The following is a 17,962-nucleotide window of genomic DNA, read 5'->3' on the forward strand; positions in this document are numbered from 1 at the left end:
CCTAAACATTTTGAATGGCAAAAGGTGCCTCTAGTCAAATGAGAGTCTAGAAAAATTTATTTTACAGCACAACAGAACATGAATACTTCTATTTAATCTGCTTCTAGAAATGATAAAAAATATAATTCCAATAAAATTGGTCAGTGGCTATGAATAGGCAGTTCATATGTGTAAACATGATGTCCAACCTCACTATTGGAAAATGTGAATTAAAAAAAATAACATGCCATCTTTCCCCACCCATCTGATTGGCAAAAATTAAAAACAGCAATTATTGTCAAGAATCCTGGGAAACTGGTACAAATATATGGCTGGTGGGAATGTGAATTGCTAAACTCTTGTCAGCTAATATGATCACATCTTTATAATTTTAAATACGTATCATTTTCAACACCCCTGATCCAGTGGTCCCATTTTGTGACTATCCTATAGAAAACAATATTAACACATAAGGATTCATATTATTACTACAGCACTAGTTTGTTTGTTTGTTTGTTTTTTTAATCCTCACCCAAGGATATTTTTCCATTGATTTTTTTAGAGAGAGTAGAAGAGAGAGGGAAAAACGGAGAGAAAAATTGATGTGAGAGAAACATTGATTAGTTGCCTCCTGCAGGAGCACTGACCAGGGCTTGGCCAGGGAAGAGCCTGCAACTGAGGTACGTGCCCTTGACCCGAATCAAACCCGGGACCCTTCAGTCTGCAGGCTGACATTCTATCCACTGAGCCAAACTGACTAGGGCAACTACAGCATCAGTTTTAGAAGCAAACAGAAGAAAAAAACGAAATGGCCAATAATAGAAAAATCCTATATAATAAAAACCTAATATGCTGTGTCCAGTTGTTCAGTCACCCGTTCAACCAATCAAAGCATAATATGCTAATGATATGCTAAGGCCACTCAACCGCTCGCTATGATGGGCACTGACCACCAGAAGGCAGACACTCTGACTGGTAGGTTAGTTTGCTGCTGGGGTCCAACCGATCAGGACTGAGCAAGATGGGCTGGACATGCCCTTGACCCCTCCCACAATCCCTCCCCGGCTGGCCAACCTTCCGTGTCCCTCTCCAGCCCCAATTGTGCAAAGGATGTCCAATTGCCGTGCCTAAGCCATCAGTCGGACATCCCCCGAGGATTCCCGGACTGTGAGAGGGCGCAGGCCAGGCTGAGGGACCCCCCCCCCCCCACCTAAGTGCACAGATTTTGTGCACCAGGCCTCCAGTGGTTAAATTGTGGTACAAGGATTTCTGGATTCCAGCTTTGACACTCTAATGTAATTCTGGAGGGTCTCAAGCATCAACAAGGAAGGCCTTATCTTGTTTTCCACTACTTAAAAAGTCACTATGGTTGATATACTTTGAGTAAAGCTACTTTAATGTCTTGGTCATAAATATTGGAGCAATGATTCGGAGTTAGAATTAAAGGCAAAGGTTAGAAAAAGTGAATCAGCCTATCTTTGGAGTCTTGAGAACCAAAGAAAACTTAGCTGGAAAAGTTAGCTAAATAGAAACTGAACAGATATCTTTCTTGAGAAATGTAAGGCCAGAAACAGAGAGCAAGGACAGCCTCTTGACTTCAGGACAAACTTTGAAAGTTGCTAAGTTATTTTGCTAGTTCTCTATTAGGCCTGTTGTAGACTACAGAGGGACTAAGTTAATATGGCGATGCCCAATGCACACCATTTCACCATCCCTCATATCCTAGCAATACATACTTATCCTCAAAATTTTTGGATAATTGCACAGATTCTCAATCATCCCTGTCCCTATTCTCTTCCTATATTTTTGCAGGTCTTGCATTTGATGTGCAGCAAAATGGAAAAAACAAACAAAGAAAACCTGATTTGTCCTAATAGTGGGGAAAAACACTGCACACAATCCATTGATCATTTCCTCTGTACACCCTTATTGGTCTAACAAATCAGAAAAAAATTGGGGCTGCTGTCAAGTAAAGGTACTTTTACTGACAGAGATGTGTTTGAAGTAGGCAAATTTGTTTCCATTGACCGACTGTAAACGTTGCCTTCATTAACCGGGATGAAAGAGCGTATTGGTGAGGGCAGTTTCTCTCTCTGAAACCTGCTGCCTTTGTTCAGGGAGACGGATGAGGTCCCCATGGAATAGAGCCCTAGAGCTTTACTTCACACCTGTGTGATTGATTCCTTGTCATAGAAGTACAAGTAAACACAGTCCTTGTAACCCCCAGTACTAAATGCCTCTGTGAAAAAAGATAATAAGATGTCAGGGTTTCCAGGGGTACCTCATTTTGTTAACAACAAGAATGTGACCAGAGATACTTCTAATTACTTGTTTTTAAACCACAAATCATATTGTTGGCACACAACATCCTTTATGTAGAGTCTACAATGGACTTTGGCTGATTAATCCACCCGGGCACACTTGTCATGTTACCAATAGGCAACTTCCTAATGAGAGATGAGTTTATCTTCAGGCTGAAATCTGGTCAACATTTTAATCCAAACTCAACACATTTTGACACACATTTTTAAAAGGTTTACTACATCATGCAAGATATAAAGTTGATTAGAATATCTTTACAATCCTATGCAGAGAGTACAGTACAAAAAAGTTGTATCTTTACATTAAACCAAGAAGATTTAAGCGATTATATTCACTTTTTTAGATCATTACAAGATTTAAGGGTGATCTCTGAAAAAGCAAACCCAGATAATAAAAATGTCTCCTGCAATCGTGATTTTGTCCTCTACTGTTCAAGTAAAATCATGTGTCATCCAGTTGCAAAATCTTATTATTGGCAGTATGTATACATATACACAAAGCACACTGCAAATGTAAAAAATTGTACCCAGTCAGGCCTGACAAACATTTCATGGACACTTCTAATCATTTCACCTTCACTAGTAAGTATTGTCATTATTTTCTACTTCTATTCATTTGCCACGTTTTTAGGAAAGTACATTCATACTTACAAACACACAACATAACAAACCATGATAAATGGCATTTAAAAAACTGTTATGAAAGAGACTTGCCTGAAGTCATTTAATTCAACCAAAAATTAATTTAACTCTAAGAAACAAAGGCTTATTGTAAAGAGATACATGATAAAATAGTACATTTCAGAGAACATGATTGAACTTCATTTGATATTTTATAAAACTACAGCATTCTGTAAATAAGTATTTTAATTGGTCTGTTCTTTGGTTAAAAAAAAACCACAAATCTGATTTCATAGTTATGTCATGTGAGGCTGCAATTAACAGGTGTGCTCTGTAACAAAGGAAAAGCCAACAATCTAAGGAATTGGCTACTGGTTACCTGTATTTTCAGCGCTGGGAATGGAGAAATCTTCAGGAAAACAAGCTCCTAATATTAAATAGTCTTTTTATTTTAGTTGCCCAATGTGACAAAATATGTCCAAGATTGTTTTTTTCTAAAATACACAGCTTTCTGTTCTTTCTTCTTTTACAAAAAAATGGTTTGCTATACATATACAGTAGCTTATGCTGGTGGCAACTCTTCAAAGTCAACTGCCTGGGCACTTGATGGCATCAAAGCATCATTTTAAAGTGTAGAATAACACGAAATGCAGTTCATCACTTGAAACTACTACCATTAAACAAAGGTCATGTCAAGTCTTTGGTTTGGTGCAATACTTAAAAATTAGGGCAAAAGTTCCTCCTGTAATATATTCTTCCCCAAGGCCCTGTGTGCTCATATTTATAATAATCTTCAGCAAAATGCTCCTGTTTTTAAAAAGCCAGGTAATACCAATAATGTCAATACCAATGATTTGGGTGCTAGAGTAATCACATATTTCCAAGTATGTACATTTTGTAAACTGTTTAGTTCACCGAGATCAACAATTGATAAAAAATAGTTTATTAGAAATGCTCCTCTAAGTGATGCTATTTACCAAAATAGTATTTTCTTTCTCACAGGTGCTTGATTCTTTTGCTATTTATGATCAAGCTTTGAATTAAAATCCCTTCTTTCTCATTTACAAATGGCTTCCTCTTAATATGAAAAGAGTTATGAGTATGCACAGTGAAAGGGATGGGTCTGTAGGGTCTTTCCATCTGGGATACAATATGGCTTCATTCTTGTAAGAGATTATTGCCGTCTGCCCTGAAGTGGACTGTCGCTCCAGTTCACTACAACATGAAGTGAGTGTAGCCTTCTGCCCCAGTAACTATGACATCCATCCAGATCCTCATGGCTTCCGGTGATGGGGCCACCATGTAGTAGATTCTGTCATGTGTCTTGACGCTAAAGGTGAGTAATGGGTTAGGACTCTAAAAATCAAAAAAAGGGAACAAAAATGTAACACATGTATCTTGAAATTTTAACACGAAACAACACCAGGGCTTCTTCCTCTTTAAAAGTTCCAATTTATGCAAATCTACACAGGCATTACTTTTGCTCTAGTATAACCTATACCCCAGTCCCAACACCGTTCTCAAGACTGACTATCTTTCTGGCCTTTCTGCACAAGAGTTTTCACAGAGAGCTCACCAACCCTCTTAGCAGTTCCTTCTGTAAAGCTCTAGGAGTGTACCTGGCTGATGGTGGGTGCTCAACAAATAATGGCTGTTAGTCTCAGCCCTACTCAGATCCTTCCTCATAAGCAGGTAGTATGTTCTTAGAACCCTAGCAAAGAGTCACTTGGCAGGGTCTCTCCAAACCGGTATGTCCCGAACATTTCCTCACTGTACCATGATGTTTTTTCCCCACAAAAAGATCAGCTATGCTAATTACTTCTATGGTTATTTTTCTACACCATGCTGATCATATCTATCTGCTATGTCAGAACAATCAATCTAAATTGCTTCAAATAAAACACACACACATATTTTGCCAATTTAGGCATGCATTAAAATGGTAGGAACCTGAAAATCAATGTTTACCTTATTAGCATTCTTGAGGTGATCATAGTATACTTCTTCAATGGCTTGAAAGTATATTACTCCTTTTAATTTCGTTTCATGCTTGTCTGCAACAATAGATGAGTGTTAAATACGTTCTCACCACCAATGGACAGGAAAAATTATAATTCATTATAGTCATCATTAAAATATTTATCTAATATTAAAATTATCTAAGTTTCAGGTATTTTAGGTTAGTGCAATAGCCTGGTTCTATATTGAAAAAAGATGAAATTATCAGCCCAAACTGAAGCGACTAAGCGACTGCCCAAGGTTTTCCGGCAAACTAGCAGCCAAAAGATAACCCAGAACTTCTGTCAGATGAACACACAAAGAATAAACACCATTGACATGGATATAAATCATTTCCCCACATTCCTTAAGACATTAGACTGGAACTATGAATATGCAGAGTTGTTGTAATGAAATTTATAACAATTGTGTTTTTCGACTTATATTTTAAAATAATATGCTACTTATATGTCTTTTCCATCAATTTCTTGTCCAGCATGCTTGATTTATTTGCCTGTTCCCAATAGAGCTTAACATCAATAATTTAATGTCCCTTCAATGCAGCATTTTCCAAACTGTTTCTAAGATTTCATCAGATTTTCCATAAAAAGCAAACAAAACACTTAAAAAACAAACACCCAAACCTCCAACCAAATAAACAACATCACTCTGTAATCTAATAAATTCCTGAAATATAACTTACATTCATCAAGAATCATAACACATGAGCATATTAAAAGTTTTTACAGCATGATGAAGATGCAGAGAAAGAGACTCTATCATACTTTGTTGGTGGAAGTGCAAATAAAAAAAAAGCCTTTTTTGGAAGGCAATTTGTAAAATAAACACAATTAAAAATGCAAAGCCATCCTCTTAGCAATTCTATTCTAAAACGTCTTGTATAAAAGCTCCTGATGCGCATGCACACAGATTTGTGTTTGTGATAGCAGAAGGCTGCCAAAGTCTGCTTGAGCTTTAGCAGGGAACTGATTCAATAACAGACCAGCCATAAAATGGAATCTAACAGCCACTGAAAGGATGGAGGTAGACGTGTATGTGCCCAGTAGAGAAAAATCTTGAAATACTGTTATGTGAAAAAAGTTATGAAGTTATGAACAGAGTGTAATTTGGTCCCAACTGTATTAAAGAAGAAAGAACACATGTAACATACTGAAATTGAGATATAAATGAAGAGAGAAAATCTAAAAGGATATTTCAGATGTAATAGTGGGAAAAGGTTAGGACTTTGTGATGGGAAAGAGGCAATTTCTTTATAGACATTTTTGTTGAATTTTATTTTTATTGTTTTACTAATGAATATCCCTTTCTTCCCCCAACAACAACAATAAAATCCTAGTATGAAAAACAATATCCCCTAGGAAGTTCAGTAGAAAATAAAGCTGTTTAATTGTATTTAACCCAGTGTATCTCTCAAACATTTGCTGGAAAGAGTCTGCAATATTCATGGGAATACAATAATACTTTGTTCTCTGAAGACAGATGCAAAATAAAATCTGAAGATAAAAGTAAATCTTGTTAGTGTTTCAAGCAGACAGAAAACTGTGGAATGAAACTTCTGTTAGGCACTTCATATATGAGACAGAACTCTGAAAAACATAGGCCTCACAAGGACACTATGAACTAAGAGAATCAACAATGGTTTGGTAAGCTGATGAGGTAATGCTACTCATTTTGTTTCAGTAGCATTATCCTATCAACTTACAGACATTTTTTTCTGTGCCTCAGTTTTTTAGAGATTCTTCCAAAGTTACCCAGTTAATATGTGGAGGCCAAGGACAGAGCCCGGGTTCAAGGCCAACAGAGAGATCAAAGACTAGCTTTCAGCACTCACCTTTACAGCTCCTTCATGCATACCAGGGTCATCGACCTCACCGATAAGCTAACGGGGCATGGCTAACGTGGGATCAAGTGCAGCCTGAACTGCAATCTGTATGACTTCCTGTGGACTGATCTGTTCCTGAACTTGGTGCTGTTTGGGGACGAGTGTGGGTGGAGGTGGCAGGAGCAGTCAAAGCCGATGATGGCTGCAAACAGAGCCAACTGGCAGCGTTCGCCAAACGGGGTCCCACCGGTCAGTTATAGAATATATAAACATTAAAAAGCTGAATTAAATATGATGTTGTCTGTTTTATGCACTAGGATTCTGAGTAACTTTCCATATGCCAAAGAGGTTTGTAAAAAATTGGAAACCAGTCACTAAGAAGTTTAAGTTTGGAAAAACTCATTTCCATGGGTCAGAAGGAAGGGCCACTGAACCACCCACCTGACAGATAAAATGAAGTAAGGATCCCGGAGAAAAGGAGAATGAAACTGTTTGTCTGAAATTATTTCAAAATTTTACTTTTGAAAAATTCTGGGTGAGGTTGCCTGTGGAGACTAGCACACAGCAAAGTTTTTTGTTTTTTTTAAAATGTATTTTGCAGACACTAAATTAGCATTTCTTATTAAATAGGCATCTTTTCTATCGTACTAACTGGAGAGAATGTCTTTGGATTTCCATAAAATTCAAGGTCATAAAGCCCTAGAGGGGCAAAGCAGGGGACCTGTAAGGTTAGGCCATTCGGGTCAGGCCACTAGCCACTGTAGTAACTGGAACCCCACTCAAAGAGCTCCTATGAAAGGCACGTACCCCCACCCTCTTCTCACCCCAATTCTGGGGCTCCACAGCCAGTATTTCATTTCTTTCACATGCTTCTTGGTGTTGATACTTCTCTTCATAAACATATCCTGACCTCACACTATACATTAAATGGCTGAACTGTTATTTTTTACTTATCACATACATACTTTTTTAAAACAATTCCTGACAAGGCTTTAAGTGCTGATACAGTCGTCACAAAACGAGTCTTTTGATAACCTCTGGGATGATCCCCCCTTCTTCAGAGCTGAAAGGAGGCCAGAGTTTACTGTGGTGGAAATGGACATGTTTCATATGGATCAAGAGTAAACAAGAGGCTTGTTGATAAGTATGCAGTCACACTAATATTCCTGTATTTATGGAAGATGATGTAGGGTGTGTTTCTCATAATCCATCATTTAGAGCATTCAAAAGATTTCAGTCACTTAATAAATACTTATTCACTAGTTCACTGATAAGCTTTACTCTCTGAGATAAAAAGACCATTCCAGTTTATAAAATATAGCTGAATGTCAGCTATCGTTGCCTATGACTTAAATAGGGCATATGACAATAGATAGATAGATAGATAGATAGATAGATAGATAGATAAATAAATAAATGAATAAATAAATAAATAAATAAATAAATAAATAAATAGAAACCTTTTTTTTTCTGGCTTCATGGTTTAAAAAGAGAAAATTTGGTCTCGAAAATATAGTCTATTTAATATATATTTGGACTTGAGCTTATTTAAGAACTACAATAGTTTATTTCATACTTTTAGAAAACATGATTTTTATTATTTCTAAGAGGAAATTCACATCACGTGGACCATATAATCTGAACATAAAATAATTATACATTTACAAAGTTAATATTGTCATTATTTCTATTATTTACCAATTCACTATTTATACTGAATTTTATTGTTTTTACTCTTTAACAGAGGGTTCCTAATTTGAATACATTGTTTAGATTTTTCCCATCACCCACCTGCATAATAAGAGAATGTGCGCTTGTTCCGATCAAAAACAAACCAACGTTTTTTCCAAGTTTTAATTTTTCCACCCATTTTGATGAGGAATCCTCGGCAGGTCTTCTCTGTGATGGACACATGATAACAGGTGTCGATATTGTGGCCAGCAGTCTCCACGTGGCTCCGCAAATCGAAGTCTTCCTTCCGGACAGGCAGATAGCGTGTCAAAGGTCGAGCCTGGAAAAGGGCAAACCCATTGCATCTGAAACTAGTTATCTGCTTCATTTAGACCAGAGGGGTAGAAGCAGAAAACAACTGAAAAACCTAAGCATTAAAATGCCCATGTGATTATGAGCACTTAAAATTCTTTTTTTAAAAAAATATATTTTATTGAATTTTTACAGAGAGGAAGGGAGAGGGACAGCGAGTTAGAAACATCGATGAGAAAGAAACATTGATCAGCTGCCTCCTGAACCCCTCCTACTGGGGATGTGCCCGCAACGAAGGAAAATGCCCTTGACTGGAATTGAACCTGGGACCCTTCAATCCACAGGCCGACACTCTATCCACTGAGCCAAACCGGTTAGGGCAGCACTTAAAATTCATCACATGGGGTCTAAAAAGTGGGTAGTATTTTAAGAAGGATGCTACAATATTGTGGGGGGTGGGGTGGGAACTAGGGGGTAAGCCCAGGCCAACAGATCCTATGTCTAGAGAAATGGACAGATGAGAAAATGGAAAAATGTCATTTATCTTAGCATTCAAAAAGGGTACTTAGCACTTAAAAACACAGGGAAATGAAGCATGAAGTTACCTGGGCAGCTTCCTACAGATGAGGACTCCTCCACTGTAAAGTTTCCAGTCCCCCCACCACCACCTCACAGTAGCTCTTAAATAATTTCAGACATGACTGATGGAACATTCTTTAGCAAGTACAGACCCCACAAGATTCCCCTCATCTATGCACATCGGCTTCCATAGAAATCTAAGGCAGAGATGTATGTTTTGCAAAGTGAACCTAAATTAAGGTAAAAAGTGGAGTCAAAATGCTGTTCAGGACCAGACACCGAAGAGATAGATGTAGATGTCCTTTATTTCACTGTGGCTGGAGTAGAGGTTCGTCTAACCTAGGAAGCACAGATCACCATGGGCAATGCTTCTAAAACAAGGCTTTCTTTTATCCTGTTAAATTAACCCACTCCTTTACCCTGGGGAAAATGACCTCATCATATACTTGGTTAAACCTTATACTTAGGATTAAAATAGAATTGTACTTTTTGGTTTGGCTTTCAGATACCTTAACGGTGAATCAAAATTTGGCAGAGGTTTGGCTTAATAAAATAAAATGAATATGTTTCACTTTGTAGTTCTCCTTCGATACTTTGCCTTTGAGACTGTGATACTTTGTAAACAGATGTTACAGACTTTCGGTGCATCGCAGCCGTAAAGAAAGTCTCTCACTGCTGTACTATCAACTGCCAGCAACTACAAAGAATCAGGGAAATGGGGCCTTTTACCTTTAAGTCTAGTAAACTTTGGTAAAACTGATTTGAACTTCAAATTACATGGACTTAACAAAATTTTATTTGAGTTTCTCAGAAAACATACATTATGTAAGCAGCTCTAGTGACAATCACAGAAATTCAAACTCTAAGATGACCAAGATAGAAAGTTAAACGGAATGGGTGGTTTCCCCAAGTTTTGCTCGAGTTCAGTAATTTCATGTGGACCGTTGTAGTAAAGGGGACACGTGTGACAATTCAGTGGTTAGGAAACATCAACAACAAACCAGAACACTAACACTACCACCAAGAAACAGGTCTGGTAAGATTACCCTCTTCTGGAGTATTTGCTTCCAAAAGATGCCTTAATAGGCTGTCTTCTCTTCCTCAGCCAAAGGTTTTAGTTTGGGTCTTGTATTTGCTTTCAGTAGTAAATCCAGCTGCATTTTTCAAAGCTCCTCAAAAAAATTCTTCTTTTAAATATAGCCCCCACAATGGGTAGAAGACAAAGTGTCTTTCCCATCAGATGTCCCCTGCACGAGCAGGGAAAGTGTCATCTGATTGGTAAGCCCTGATAAGTTTCAAAATCAACACGTTTGGTATTTTTCACCCACTAACGCAGGTTTTCCCCTTAGCCATTCTACGTCAAGAGCTAATTCCTGGAAGGCATCCTGACACAGCATTACCTTCCTCTACAGAACAGCCACTAGGGGGCAACATACTCCTATGTATCCACATTGATACACCAACCTGCGCCCTTTGTTTCTCCCTTATTTTCACTTCCTTTTCAATCAGCTTCTGCCTCTGGCTAGTTTCTTCCTGCAATCGTTTTTCCAGGAGTTCTCGGCGTCGTTTCTCTGCTTCCAGAGCTCGTTTTTTGGCTTCCATTTCCCGTTCCTAAACAGCATTAGGCAGAATACATTTTAAGACATGCTGGTTAGATTTGAATGAGTCCAGTTAATATCAAACAGGAAATCCTCACTAGAAATTCTGGTGTATAACCTAGTCTCTTATAACATGTAACCTCGACTAAAACACTCGTTATCACCTCTCACATGGCTTACAAAATCATCCTATGCAAAAAGGCAACCAGTAACTTGGACTAACAACTGAATTTAACAACTGAAAATCCAGCCGGTGATAGTACATTTAGTCATTTCATATTGATGACCACGACTCTCCCATTGCTAACAAAAAGCCTCTCAAATTGTCAGCCAACGCTGGTCATGCGATTTAGCCTTTCTTTCAGTTGCCTTCTTCTAACTGAAGGTCATGCATGGGTCCTTCCAATTCCTGTTGTTGCTCTGCAGCTTCCTGGCCAAAGGTCGCAGAGGAAGCACATGGGGCAGTTAGAAGAGGAAAGGAGGTGCCCCTGGGCAGGATGCGAAGGCATTCTGGGGGATTCCTAAGGAAGTTCAGATTCTGCTTGAAATACAGTCACAATAACGAGGGATTTTTAATGTTACAATAGAGTGGTTAATGCAAGCTGACAAGGAATGGAGACTACATAACGACATGACATCCCTCCTCATTCTTTGGCAGGCAAACAAAGCGCCCAACAAAAGGAAAACATAATACAAAGCATTCATTTCAGTCTACGTCAACGCTATGTCTATTTTCAATTATGAAAGATTGTAGTGCAGTAAAGAGCCTTCGAAATCATCTAACACCCTTAGTTTCCAGATAAGAAGAGGAAGCCGAGAAAGGCTGAGTGACTACTCCACGACCACACACACCACTGAGTGAGGCCCTAGGACAGCTTCCTGGTGTCAAGTGCAGAGAACCTTGAACCCCCACATCTCTGCCCTCCAGCATCATGATCTGAGACCTACCCTGGATTCTAGCAGCCGTGTCTTCTCTGCATGAGCCTGCTTCAAAAGTCTCTCCATCTCTTCTATCCTGGCAATATTTGAAGTGCTGGCGCTAAATAAAACACAAAAGCCTTTCAAGAATATAGTTTTGGAATGAGATCTCTTCACACACACACACACACACACACACACACACACACACACACACACACTCACAGGTTCACAAAAGTGTACGGCAAAATCCAATGAAATTTAAAGGTCTGAAGGGGCAAGTCAATTTAACTCTGAAAATCGTAGGTGATACTGACTTACCTCAGTGTAGGAGACAAAATGCGGGCAAGCAAAATAACGCCCACATGCTTTACTCATAAACAAACCAAAAACAAATTTTATGAAGAATGTTTTCAAAAGGCTTCTTGCAAAGTCTAAAAATTTTGGCCTGTGGGAGGCCTTCCCATTAGCTGAATTATTCAGTCAACAGACTAACAGGACTAACACTAAAGTTTTAGGTAAATGACACCTATGGTTTGAAGCACCTTTATTTGGTTTCGGAATATGTGCCATTAGCTGCTTTTTTTGTTGTGCTTTCACATCTGTGGGCATTTTATTTCTTACATGATAATGCCAATTAAAAAATGACTTCTTATAGGTGCAATGGGAGGGTGGTGGCCAGTTTTGTCAACAAGACCCACCCGCCATACCAATGAACAAACTGCATAAAGGGATCCAAGAGTTTTGAAAGAAATGCATTTTGGAAAAGACATCACACAAACAAGTAAAGGAGAAAACCAAAAAACAGAGGAAATGAACCCTGCAGAAGAGTCAGGGGTAACCAAATGAAAAAGAGAAGAACTTGGAAGTGAACAAACTGCATAAAGCGATCCCAGAGCTTCAAAAGAAATGCAACCTGGGAAAGACATCACACAAACAAGTAAAGGAAAAACACAACAGAGGACAAGAAAAGTTAAGGGTAACAACATGAGAAAGGGAAGAACTTGGAAATGTTTACCACTACACAAAAATCTCTGTTTTTCACTTGCTTACATTTTATTTCACTAGTTTGGAAAAGAGAAATTGTAGCTGAGGTCAAAATGAATTTAGTCTGATGTTGCAGCTGCGGAGAACCAAAGTTGTTTCTTATGCATGTCCGCGTGTATGACCGCTTACTTATCTGTCTTCTTTCCCAAACTCTCTTGAGGAGAGAGAGGCTTTTGTGCCTCTATCCCCCATAGCATAGCACCCGGCGCACAGTAGGAATTTGTGTTTGTAAGACATTCATATAAAAGTGAATTCATATAAGATATATAAGATAATTGCCGAAACCGGTTTGGCTCAGTGAATAGAGCGTCGGCCTGCGGACTGAAAGGTCCCGGGTTCGATTCCGGTCAAGGGCATGTACCTAGGTTGCGGGCACATCCCCAGTAGGAGATGTGCAGGAGGCAGCTGATCGATGTTTCTCTCTCATCGATGTTTCTGACTCTCTATCTCTCTCCTTTCCTCTCTGTAAAAAATCAATAAAAAAATATATTTTAAAAAAAAAAGATAATTATTACTGAGGTCTTCCAAAATCAGGTTTTGGATCATCTCAAACGTAGGTTGTTCTGAAGATATAAATGACCGCAGTAACACAGGACATGTGGTTTATCTTAAAAACAGTACTGTGAACACAGATGTTTTTAGCAGTTTTATTCATATTTGCCAAAATTTGGAAGCAACCAAGACGTCCTTCAGTAGGTAAAGAATAAATAGACCATGGCTCATCCAACATTCCTACTTATCATCCAGCTTGTGCCCTGAACATTGTTACAGAAAAGTCACTGCATCCACTCCTTCTTTGCTTGGACAGCATTGTTAGAATGCTGATTCTCATGCTGAATATTCCTACAGCTTCCATTCACTGACCTAAGCAGGACCCTGAAGCCACTTGAAACCTACCCAGATGAATTGGTTGCAAGTAACTTGGTCAGACACAAATATTTTCAGTCCATGGTTTTCCATATATTTGCAATTTGGGTTTATCTTGGGGATAAGTTTTCAAACATTTATCCAACTTTCAATATTTCTGTTCATTTTTTTAAAAGAAATTTTCGGAGTGTTTTCTATGTATTTGATAATAGTTCTAATTAATTTTATGCCAATTATATCCAATCTATTTATTTGGCAATGTTCTCAGAAATGTCTTAATTTTTGCGCCAAATGAGCTGAATTTTATGAAAACACTTGATAGAAGAAAGTACATGTTAACACTGACCATGTCTTCATTATTTTAGGCACCTAAAGTCAACTTTTTTTTTTTTTTAACTATGCTGGATACGCTGTAAAAAGATACTTAGTTATTTTATTAAAAATATAAATTAATTTTTATCCATAGACACTTAATTGTTCTCCACAGCCACATTTTTGGTACTGTTCACTTGAATATTTCCTTGACATTAAGCCACTTTTATTCAGCAAAACTTTTGCTGCTTTATGATATCATGTTGCCACCCTTTGATGAGATTCGCTTAGAGAAAGAGTCAGGAGGCCACTGAGGATGTGAGGCCTGTGCACATCTCCTGCCTCAGTTCTCAGAGCTGCTATGAAGTTGCTACACTCAGGTCAAAGCTGAGCCTTGCCGAAACCGGTTTGGCTCAGTGGATAGAGCGTCGGCCTGTGGACTGAAAGGTCCCAGGTTCGATTCCAGTCAAGGGCATGTACCTGGGTTGCGGGCACATCCCCAGTAGGAGATGTGCGGGAGGCAGCCGATCGATGTTTCTCTCTCTTCGATGTTTCTAGCTCTCTATCTCTCTCCCTTCCTCTCTGTAAAAAATCAATAAAATATATTAAAAAAAAAAAAAGCTGAGCCTTAAACATCCTGGGACAACTGCTGTACGCACATGTATGGACGTTACTTCCTCCTCCTAATTTCTGACTCCCTCATTTGCATATTGGAACTGCCCAATCCCTGTTAAGTTAGCCATATTCCTTCATTTTCATGGAGGACCAGAATGGGAACCAACTTGTAAGTTTCACCCCTATAAAACCCTGCCTTTCTCTTTTCTCTTCTGAGCACAATTGAGGTTGCTGCCTGAATCTGGGCCTCCTGGGTTGCAAACCTTTTTGATCAAATAAGTGCCTTTTGTTCTTTATGGGGCCTGGGCCTCTTCTTTGGTTAACACTACCCAAGATAGAAAGCAGACTATAAACCTTGGCCTAACATGAAGAGATTAGAAGCACCTCAAATTCTGGTTAAAGCATCTTTTAAAACCAAGTTCAGCTATGGATTGCTTTCAATCCGGTTCCCAATCTTCTTTCTTTCTCTCACATAACACTGCTGGTATTTAAGCTATCACGAGCAATCAGCTTCCTCAACATTTTCTAAAAAATATGAGCACAGGGTCAGAACTTAGAAAGTTAACAATGGCAATAGTAATAATAATGTATTACTATAGGTGGTATTTAGAACACTACGTTCTATAAGACAATCAGTAATTCTAGCAGAATAGAGATTTTATGCAGAATCAATTCTCAGTTACTGTTTTCTAAGACCAAGGTTTGCTTTCTTAGCTCCATGTTTGTTTACAGTGTAGCAAGAATGCTGAAAAAGCAAAAACATTGTCTGACTCAAGTAACTTTCTGGTAGATGCAAAAATGATGTCTCAACAAAAACTGAAGGGCAAATGTACCCACAAGTCTGAGGAATTCTGTAATTCTACAAATGGCTTTTTGTGACATAATAAACCACAAGACTAAGTTTATGTCACTAGAATTTCAGCATGCAATTACCTTTTTGAAATATGTATATTTCAGGATATTTTAATCCATCATTTTTTAAAAATTTAAAAAAAGAAAAATTGTAGTCCTTTATTCTTCTTTCTACCTATCTTCACAGAGTTCCCATTAAGGAAGTCCTGTTGAAACACACATTCCAAACATTAGTTCCTATTACCCACTTTCCTGATGTTTACCCTTTATTTTCCACCATAACCAAGGGTGTGAGCTTATCCTAGGGTAGCATGGATTTTTTTAAAGGTAGATGGTGGTGCAGAAGAGACATGCTTGTTTTTCTCTCGCTTGTCTGCTAGACCTTTTATAGCCATTTTCTACTTTGGCTTCAATTTTTTGACCTTCAGAGGATCTGACAGAAAAATTAAATAAACGCTGGTACTAATGACTGACTGTAGTGCCTGGTTACCCATATCTGCTAGCACTACCAAGTCAGTTCTGTGTGCAGGAACTATGGAAAATGACGGTGGTCACAGGTAACTGCCTGCCAGGAATGGTCACTCTGCAATGATGCTATTTTCTTAATGTGGCATGTTCAGTGGGAACAATCTTGTTTTCAACCCTAGGAAACCATTCTCAGAAAAAGCAACCCAATGAGCAAATAAAAATAAATTAAGGTTTTGCTGGTACTTAAGTGTTCAGATCTGAACTTGTAATGCTTGGTACATATAACTGAAATGGTCCCTTTTTAGGTCATTTCCTGTACTCACTGCTGCGCCGTAGTTGTTTACCTCCGTTAAATATGGGAGATGGGGTGGGGAGTGATGATCTGGAAGGATGCATATTTGCTTCTAATTTTGAAGGGAAAGAAGAGGGGGAGTAGAAAACAGAAGAAGAATAAAACTTCAAGATAGGAAAACCCTTAAAGTGTACTTATTTATTAAAGACTAGGGGCCCGGTGCACGAAATTCGTGCACTGGGTGGGGGTGGGGGGAGTGTCCCTCAGCCCAGCCTACCCCCTCAGGCGTTGACCCCCATCACCCTCCAATCGCAGGATCGGCCCCTTGCCCAGGCCTGATGCCTCTGACAGAGGCAGGGGACCCTCATTTCCCCCCATCACTGGTTCTGCCCCCAGCCCAGGCCTGATACCTCAGCCAGAGGCGTAGACCCCCATCACCCTCTGATCACCTGATCGGCCCCTTGCCCAGGCCTGACGCCTCCGCCAGAGGTGTCAGGCTTGGACAGGTGGCCCCCATCTCCCCCCGATCACTGGCTCTGGCCCCCGCCCAGGCCTGAGGCCTCTGGCCCAGGAATCATGCCTGGGCAGGGGACCCCCATCTCCCTCTGATCGCTTGCTCCACCCCCCGCCCAAGCCTGACGCCTCTGACCCAGGCTTCAGGCCTGGGCAAGGGGACCATCATATCACCCCAATCCCCGGCTCAGCCCCCCGCCCAGGCCTGATGCCTCGGCCAGAGGAGTTGACCCTCATCACCCTCCGATCACCAATCACCAGATCGGCCCCTTGACCAGGCCTGAGGCCTCCGGCAGAGGTGTCAGGCCTGAGCAGGGGACCCCCAGCTCCCCGCTGTTGCAGGCTCCGCCCCTGCCCAGGCCTAACGCCTCTGGCTGAGGCGTCCGCCCAGGGCAGCGGGGACCCGCAGCTGCAGCAGCCCCACGATCGTGGGCTCCGCTTTAGGCCCAGGCAAGGGAACCCTAGCTCCCGGGACTGCCAGCTTCGACCGTGCCCAGCTCCCATCGCTGGCTCCACCCCTACTTCCTGCTATCACTGGCCAGGGCGGCAAAGGCGCCTGATTCTCCGATCATGGCTGGGGGGCAGGGCAAAGGCGGCCCCAGGGCTGCCTTTGCCCTGCCCCCCAGCTCTTAGCTCCCCCCTGGGTTTCCGATCACTGTCAGTGGCAGGGGGCTTCTTCCTGCTTTCCCTTTCGCCTCCCTGCATTGTGCCTACATATGCAAATTAGCCGCCATCTTTGTTGGCAGTTAACTGCCAATCTTAGTTGGCAGTTAACTGCCAATCATAGTTGGCAGTTAACTGCCAATCTTAGTTGACAGTTAACTGCCAATCATAGTTGGCAGTTAATTTGCATATAGCCCTGATTAGCCAATGAAAAGGGTATCGTCGTACGCCAATTACCATTTTTCTCTTTTATTAGTGTAGATGGCTCAGCCCTAGCTGGTTTGGCTCAGTGGATAGAGCGTTGGCCTGCAGACCGAAGGGTCCTGGGTTCGATTAAGGTCAAGGGCACATGCCTGGGTTGTAGGCTCGATCCCCAGTAGGGGGTATGCAGGAGGCAGCCGATCAATGATTTGATGTTTCTATCTCTCTCTCCCTCTCCCTTCCTCTCTGAAATCAATAAATATATATATATATATTTTTTAAAAAGATGGCT

General features: G+C 40.2%; 1 protein-coding gene across 9 annotated transcripts in view; it reads right to left on the reverse strand.

Annotated features, from left to right (window-relative positions):
- Positions 1–2,459: 2,459 nt before the first annotated feature.
- The window catches only part of PHLDB2 (pleckstrin homology like domain family B member 2), a 242,294-nt gene continuing 226,791 nt past the window's right edge, over positions 2,460–17,962 (reverse strand). For all 9 annotated transcript variants that reach the window (XM_059687871.1, XM_059687876.1, XM_059687877.1 and 6 more), the window contains 5 exons: positions 11,871–11,961; positions 10,789–10,935; positions 8,554–8,773; positions 4,890–4,975; positions 2,460–4,277 (listed from right to left, as the gene is read on the reverse strand). In XM_059687871.1, coding sequence (XP_059543854.1) covers positions 4,137–4,277; positions 4,890–4,975; positions 8,554–8,773; positions 10,789–10,935; positions 11,871–11,961 — 685 coding nt within the window. In that variant the 3' untranslated portion in view covers positions 2,460–4,136. The remainder of the gene's footprint in view (positions 4,278–4,889; positions 4,976–8,553; positions 8,774–10,788; positions 10,936–11,870; positions 11,962–17,962) is intronic.

The sequence above is a fragment of the Myotis daubentonii genome, chromosome 3 (genome assembly GCF_963259705.1).
Source record: "Myotis daubentonii chromosome 3, mMyoDau2.1, whole genome shotgun sequence".
In the NCBI taxonomy this organism is placed as follows: domain Eukaryota; kingdom Metazoa; phylum Chordata; class Mammalia; order Chiroptera; family Vespertilionidae; genus Myotis; species Myotis daubentonii.